The sequence below is a fragment of the Cariama cristata genome, unplaced genomic scaffold (assembly GCF_000690535.1).
Source record: "Cariama cristata isolate BGI_N322 unplaced genomic scaffold, ASM69053v1 scaffold32479, whole genome shotgun sequence".
NCBI classification, from domain to species: Eukaryota; Metazoa; Chordata; class Aves; order Cariamiformes; family Cariamidae; genus Cariama; species Cariama cristata.
In genome coordinates this window covers 13,366-21,138 of record NW_009636877.1, presented here as the reverse complement: position 1 = coordinate 21,138, position 7,773 = coordinate 13,366, and the positions used below count along the sequence as shown (strand labels likewise).

General features: G+C 36.8%; 1 protein-coding gene across 1 annotated transcript in view; it reads left to right on the top strand.

Annotated features, from left to right (window-relative positions):
* Positions 1 to 4,944: 4,944 nt before the first annotated feature.
* LOC104167749 (inversin-like) overlaps positions 4,945 to 7,773 on the top strand; it is a gene marked incomplete at both ends in the record, with an annotated part of 15,693 nt that continues 12,864 nt past the window's right edge. Inside the window, one exon of the mRNA XM_009708089.1 lies at positions 4,945 to 5,125. Within this exon, the coding sequence (XP_009706391.1) occupies positions 4,945 to 5,125 (181 nt within the window). The remainder of the gene's footprint in view (positions 5,126 to 7,773) is intronic.

The following is a 7,773-nucleotide window of genomic DNA, read 5'->3' as shown; positions in this document are numbered from 1 at the left end:
GCAGCCCTGAGGAGAGGGACTTAGGGGTGCTGGTTGATGAGAGACTCAACATGACCTGGCAATGTGCACTGGCAGCCCAGAAAGCCAACCATATCCTGGGCTGCGTCCAAAGCAGCATGACCAGCAGGTCAAGGGAGGGAATTCTCCCCCTCTACTCAGCTCTGGTGAGACCCCCCTGCAGTACTGCCTTCAGCTCTGGCGTCCTCAGCAGAAGGAGGACATGGACCTGTTGGAGTGAGTCCAGAGGAGGCCACAAAGATGATCTGAGGGCTGGAGCACCTCTGCTGTGAGGACAGGCTGAGAGAGTTGGGGTTGTTCAGCCTGCAGAAGAGAAGGTTCCGGGGAGATCTTAGAGCAGCCTTCCCGTACCTAAAGGGCCCTACAGGAAAGCTGGGAGGGACTTTTTACAAGGGCATGGAGTGATAGGACAAGGGGCAATGACTTTAAACTGGAAGAGGGAAGATTTAGATTAGATTTTAGGAAGAAATTCTTCGTTCTGAGGGTGGTGAGGCAGTGGGAGAGGTTGCCCAGAGAAGCTGTGGATGCCCCATCCCTGGAAGTGTTCAAGGCCAGACTGGATGGGGCTTTGAGCAACCTGGTCTAGTGGAAGGGGTCCGTGCCCATGGCCGGGGCATTGGAACTAGATGATCTTTAATGTCCCTTCCAACCAAACCATTCTATGATTCTATGATCATGTCCAGGTTATTTTGTTCTTTTCTTTTTTACTCTGACAGTTAAAAGAGTGTATTCTTGATTCTATCGAGGCTTTTTCATGCATCAACTAAATTGTTTATATTCTAATTAATTATATCTGTATATGCTTATTGATGGAGTAAGATAATAACAAGTTTATATGAAAAAGTGATTTAACTTACAGAATATGCTGTAAAAGATGATACAGAAACATTGTTACTAGGTAATCAATCTATTGATTGAAACTATTGTTGAGTATAAATACGTTTTTTTGGTGGTGGTGGTGCCTCTGAATTTAATTCTTTGGTAAGATCTTGTCTTCTCTTCAAACTGAAGTGGTTTTCTTACTTGACTGGATAGATATCTGCCAAGCGGAGCTCACAATCCTCCCTTCCTTTCTTAGCTACTTTTTGCTGTATTACCCAGTTCCAGATCTATTGCCCAAGCATCACCTTTGATTCTCATTCCTCTCTAGCTCTTCACATCCAGGTTAACTTTATAGTTTTTCACATTTATTTCTGCATTGTATTTCTAATGTATGTACCCACACAGTTAGAATTTCTGTCATCTTGTGTCTTAACTTACATAATTGCATTTCTAAGTTCACAAGAGTATTGCCTTGTACTGATAGCAGTGCAAAAGGCCAGCGACTCTGTGTTCCTGTTGCCTCTCCATTTTTTTAATCACATCCAACGCAAACCATTTGTCTTTGCTTTCATGATAGAGTGCTGTAAGCTGTGTGCCGTTGCTCAGATAGCAGTCAGATATTGCTATCTACCACTGGTCAATCTGCATTGGCAGCCTTTGTTGCCTGCTGACTAAGTTATGAAAAACAACACTGCTGTGGTTTCTCTCATGTTATCTTTAACACTGCGGAAGAATTCCCCAGAAAATTATTTTTCTCTAGTGTCCGACTCAGAATTCTCCAGTGCTACTTTACAAAAACTTGGCAAAAGTGAAGCTTTTTTGGTTTTATTGAGACCATGGTCTGTGATACTGAAAAATACTGTCTTGTTTTTCTGTGCTCTGCCATCCAGGTATGCCCTTTTCTTCTCTCCTGATTATAAATTCATCAAATTAAGGGTCATCTTTCTGTTTGATGTTTGTATAGTACTTAGCCCACTGGGATTGTCAAAATAAACAGTAATGAAAAGAACTCAATGAATGCTGAAGAAGTAGGTTGGGTTTGCAGGGATGACAGTTATGCACAAATTGGTTATATCTAATACTGAAATCCATTAAATACAGCGAAAATGGAACGCATATTTAGAACATAAACATGTGAAGTAGAGAGAAACTCTAATCTGGAGATCCTCTCATGGTCAACTTCCTTTTCCACCTTTCCAGATTCAGCAATGCTTGGTTACATGAAAAACGTTGGGAAGATTTAAGGAGAAAAGAACAGAATAAGGTTCCATTAATAGGATGGAAGCAACTGCTTAGTACTCTCTGTCTATTTTGTGTCTCTTCTCTTTATTTATTCTTCATGGTAAGACACATGACATTTATTTATACAACACTTTCCATTATTGCCTACAATTCCATTGTTCTAATTGCTGTAGAAAAATACATAGCTTCTGCTGCTTCTGTGTTTGTACTTAAAATATTAATATAGTATGACAGTTTAATTATGACTAGTTTTACACCAAAAGCACTTAAAATCCAAAGAAATTATACTCTTGAATGCAGGCAGAAAGAGGCCTAGAAAATATTAGTTCAAGTGGCCAGAAATTTCAAAACACATGAGTACTTTTAGACTAGAATATATATAGTGGCTTTGTTATTAAAAGATTCTTTACCATTTTACAAAAGTAACACTTTTGATTATGGGGGTATGTTCTGGGCAACATCAGTGACTTTGAGCCAGGAGTTTTAAGAGTCATTTATTTAATATGTTCTTGTGCTTTTAGAAGGCTTGAAAATTAGCTGTCCAGATTACATCAATAAATTATAGGTAAAGTGAAGAAGCATTTGTTTTCCTGTTTGCCCATTTTGTTCAAACAGGTTTTCCTCGGGTGGAGTTAGAATTTCAGTAATAACTTCTATGCATATCATCATTCATTTTTAGTCATTTTTAAAAGTGATTCTCATAAAGATCACTTCTGAATCTTTGCAGTGGGCTCTATACTCCCCCTGCTGAGCCCTTTGAATAGACAGAAAGTAAGCATATTATCAGTAAGCTTGCTCTTCAGAATTATTAAAGCTAAGGAAGAACATAAAGCTTCACTTTTCACTGTAAGGGCTCAGATAAACACTTTCGAATGCTTAGTAAAAGAAGTGTTATGCATGCTTTGACTATTGTGGTTTGTGCGTGTAACAATGTTAATTTTGATTGCGTTTTTAGTTGAGATTCACATTTATCAGCTTTTTTATGTTTTTAATAGATTATCTGTTACTGTACTAGTGGCTAGATATAGTAATGAACTACAGTATATTTCAAGCATGTGAATTTTTTTCTCTAGCAAAATATGGCTAACACTACCAATATCTAAAACCGATGCAGTAAGACAATAAACTTAATTAGCATTTGCATACAATATGCAAAGTATGTAAATGTTTAACTTTAGAAAACTTATATTAATCAAATATTAGGAGGTTTAAGTTGATACTGTTAGGAATAAAGACAGTAAGAAACAAAGAATCAGGGTATTGCAAAGTTGAAGTTACTGCTAAAGTATCAATTTAGCCAGATTGCATGTAGGAAATACGGTTAAATATAACTCTAAATGTATTTATTTTTTATGTATTAAATAGAACGTATAGAATGTACAACTTTGGTGAATTAATATTTGGATAGAAACCATAACTCTGGAATTTCCTGACTTTCTGCTTCTAGATTGATTGTTCTCAATGTTAGGTGTTCATTTTCTATATAATAGATACTGCATTTCAAATAATGCAAATAGAAGTGATTTTATGGTCTATTTGTGTATCTAGTGAAGTCAATAGGAAAAACTGCAGTTAGTTTGGTGAGAAAGGGATCAGGAACTTGCTTTAACTATTAACAAGCTGCACTGATCACAATCTCTCCCTCCTCTTTCACAATTATATTGTAAGATATAGCGTGGCTCTGTATTTTCAGGAGGATTGTTCTTCTCAGTTATCATGGATTAAAAACCACTCTAGTGTTGGAAGTTAAAAATCTCAGGACTACATTCCTTTTTTCTCTTGCACAGGATTCCCATGACTTCAGTGAATTGTTCTGAATTGCTGGAGATAGAACAGCAGATTTACTCCTTATAGTTTATTTAAGCTCTTTTTTTGACATTCTGCCTCTGCTCTAGAAGTTTGGTGTCCTGCATCCTGAGTTTCTATTGTTTTATTGTTTACTGTTTTCTTTAGAGATACCTCTTTTTTCAGGAAAGTGACATTTTGAAGTTTGTATTTCATGGGCCTTTATGCTATTTGCCATTTGAAGATCTCTGCAACGCTAAGATGATGTTCATTTGTACCTGTCGTGTTCTTTTGCCTGAGAAAGAAAGTCATAAAGAGATATCTGTCTAGAAAAAAGTTGATGAGAGAGGAAATTATTATAACATGAAACTATATAGCTAGGGGCATTATGTGAAAGTAATTTAGCATGTTATTTAAGAAAATGTGATGAAAAGTCAAGTTATATCTATTAATGCCTATGTTATGTGATCAAATGACTAATCACGATACTTAAAAGATTTATTTTTCCAAATGAAACCCATTACAAGTAGATGCATTCATTAGAAGTACCCTCTAACTTCCTTCTGTCCTGTCAGCTAGAGACTTGACGTCTTATTTAGAAATAGTCTTTGATAGCCATGTGGTTTTAAAATGCTCGAAAAGTATTATAATGAAAGCCATAAGATTAACTTGTGCAAAAAAGGGAGTGTCCTAGGAGAAAAATACGAAGATATATGTGTCATGTTCAACTTAGAAAATCAAGTGAGAAGATCTAGTTATTTTCACAAGAGCCTGAGTTAGTCTTTTAAAGATTTGTGTAAGGAGCTACCTGCACAACAGGCTGGTAAAACTGCAGGATATGTACTGAAAATCAGGTCTTGTACAATAGTTAAGTATAAAAAAAAAATTCCTTAAGAAATACTTGAAAATAGCCTAGACTGTAACAAAAGTATTTGGTTGTAGAGCTATATTCTATTGAACAAGGACAGTTTGTCTCTTTATTATAAAACTTAAAAAAAAAAAAGGTCTGTAAAGAGTACATAGTTTTTCTCTTCAACTTAAATACTTTTTTTATGTTGTATATCTTTTTTTTTTAAGGAAGCTGCACCTACAGAGTCTCTACTTAACTGGCAAGACTATGAAGGACGAACTCCCCTTCATTTTGCTGTTGCTGATGGGAATGTAGCAGTTGTTGATGTCCTGACCTCTTACGAAGGCTGCAATGTGACATCTTATGACAACTTGTTTCGAACTCCCCTTCACTGGGCAGCCTTACTTGGTAAACTGGACAATACTGAAGTCATTTAGTAATTAATTGACTGTGGTGTTTAATCTTTGCCTCTGTATTTTATTGAATTCCAGCCTGGCATTATGCTAACTAATCTCTTAGAACAGTAATAGTTTCTGCTAGACCAGGATTAGAAGTTTGTGTGTAGATTGGTTTCTTTGCCTTAGATTCTCCAAAGCATTGTAAATGCGTTACTTCAGCAGGCTATGTATGCTCATGATTTAAGAACAAATAGAGCATATTGAGATGTTCTTGCACATGTGGCTTTGCTCATAGGTTAAAAAAACCCTGGTACTCTAGAGCAGTGGTGTTCGAAGTGGGCATGCTCACTACAGCATGTATGCAAGACAGTCCATTGGGGTGCGTGGAGAAAGTATCAGAACTTCTGTTTATTTTTTATCTGAAAAAATAAGAAAACTTTACTAATATTTAATATATGGATTGATGCTGGCACCTTCACTTGGTCCATATGTAAGACGGTCACATAGGGTTTGCGAGGTGCCTGAGGAAGCGAGTGCTCCACAACGTGGAGGGATTGACAGTGGCATCAACACTCATTTGTTCACTTTTAGCTTATTGTGATGTATTGCAGTTTACGTGTGCCTGGTTAAGTGGATTTATGGATTATATTATCTAGTTTTTACTAAACTACCCCTCAAAAAATCAACAAGTGACTTAAAAAGATTCCTGCAAAGAAACCGCAGATAATCTGATAATGTCAGCACAAGTGAAGAACAAGGAAATGGCAGAGCTGACACTTCTCCTTCTCCCAGTACAAGCTCTTCATCATTATGACAATCTAATCAGATCTGACAAAAAGTTTTATTCAGATACAGTTTATTTCTGTTCAGATTGCTACCCTGAGACTCAGATGCTCTGTAAATTATAACCCTGCATATGTGAATTCTGCACAGTTTGGTTTTACAGGTTACAAAACTGGATCTTTGCAAAACAGGTAGAAACCTGATTAAATATAAATAGTCTAAGTACAGGGAAATGCAACTCATAAAATGACAGGCACAAAAATAGTGTCATTTAGAAAATTGACCTCCTATTTTCCGTTCTCCTGTATGCAGGAGGAAAAAATAAATACCGTGTACCGGATAAAAAGAAAGAATCTTCAAACACACTCTCTCCCCTTTTAACAGGCTTCATCCTCATGACCCTTTGGGACACTGCAGACAACGAATGCCAATAAAAGAATCACATTGCTCACTGGAGCGAGTTACTGCAACTCCAATGACAATATACATGTAGTTTGATTATATTTATTTAAAATGCCAAAAAAAAAAAAAAAAGAGAAGAAAGAGGGTTCTCAGACTTGAATTTGCATTCAAGTAGAGATATTGAATTTTTACAGAGAAATTGTGAAACATTTTAAGGGTCACAGGATTGGTCTCCCAAAGAAATAATCATTATCACTTGGTTCTGTCCAAGAAGCAAAATTTATCGTGTTTTGAAATTGATTGTATTTAAGAGAGAAGTTTCGTCTGTTGGAAAAATGGATTGTCTAATCAATGTGGAATAAAGGGGGAAGATGTGCCAAGAGCTCCAGAGTCCTTTGTGAACTTGATGAGGTCTCTAGGTGGCATGTGCCCATGGGGAACTTCTGATTGGTAAATCATTAATTTTTAGGGTTCTGTTTTTAAGTTAGGTACTGGATGCTGTATGTAGATCTCAAAGAGTCTAAAATGTTACTAAATGGATTAACAGTAGGAGGTTTTAAGTAGTGTGTGGATACAGCCACGAATATTCTGTTAAAGGTGATGGGTTGCGTGTGATGGTATCTTAGGGCGTTGTTGCTTCTGTTACCTTTTCTTTTGTGTAGATAAAAGTCTCAGCCAAATTACATTTCTTCTAAATAAAAGTACTTCAGAAATGTCAGTTCTTGACCTCAGGAATTGAGTTTTAATGTTTACACTAATGTCCAAATCAGATCGGGTTTATTCACTGTTGCACCCAATCCAAGTTTTTTTTTCAACTCCCTCAGGCCTTCTTTCTCATAGATAATTTAGGTAGACCTCCCGTCCCAATTACAGCGTTCAGTTACCCTTTTTCTAGTTGTGTGTCCTGAAAGGTCAGGCAACTTTTTTTCCAGGCTCAGTACTCCAACGGTTTTCCTGCTAGGATTGCACACAGAACCAACTTCTTTCAGTGCACCTCAATTCATTTCTTACAGTCTTCAGACGGGAAGAGCATAGCAACCTTACATCTCTTCTTTTAGTGTTTTTCTGGTAGGAAGGGACAGAATATTTTGATATTCTGGGTCCATGCTTGTCTTAATGGCTGAAAGGAAAGAGGAGCCTTCCTGTAAACCATAAAGCCTCTAGAAAAAAATAATCCCCACATAGCTGTTCTTCCTTTTTGACCCAAGTTGACCATTTTCTCTCATTTCTGATACTTCTCTACATATAAAGTCTGAAAGTGCCATTCCATGAAAGAAGGCTTGCCTAGTCCTCCATCTCTTAGTTTTTTAAAAGCCACAGATCACAACTGTTACACAGCTTCATTCTGTAATTGTCAGTGTTTTCATTAAAAAATGCTGGTAGTAGAAAGGTTTACCTACTTTTTTTCATTTATTCCAAAGTAATTCAAGTCAACTGCGCAAAAGTAATAAGCTGCAAAATCGTTTTCCCTAC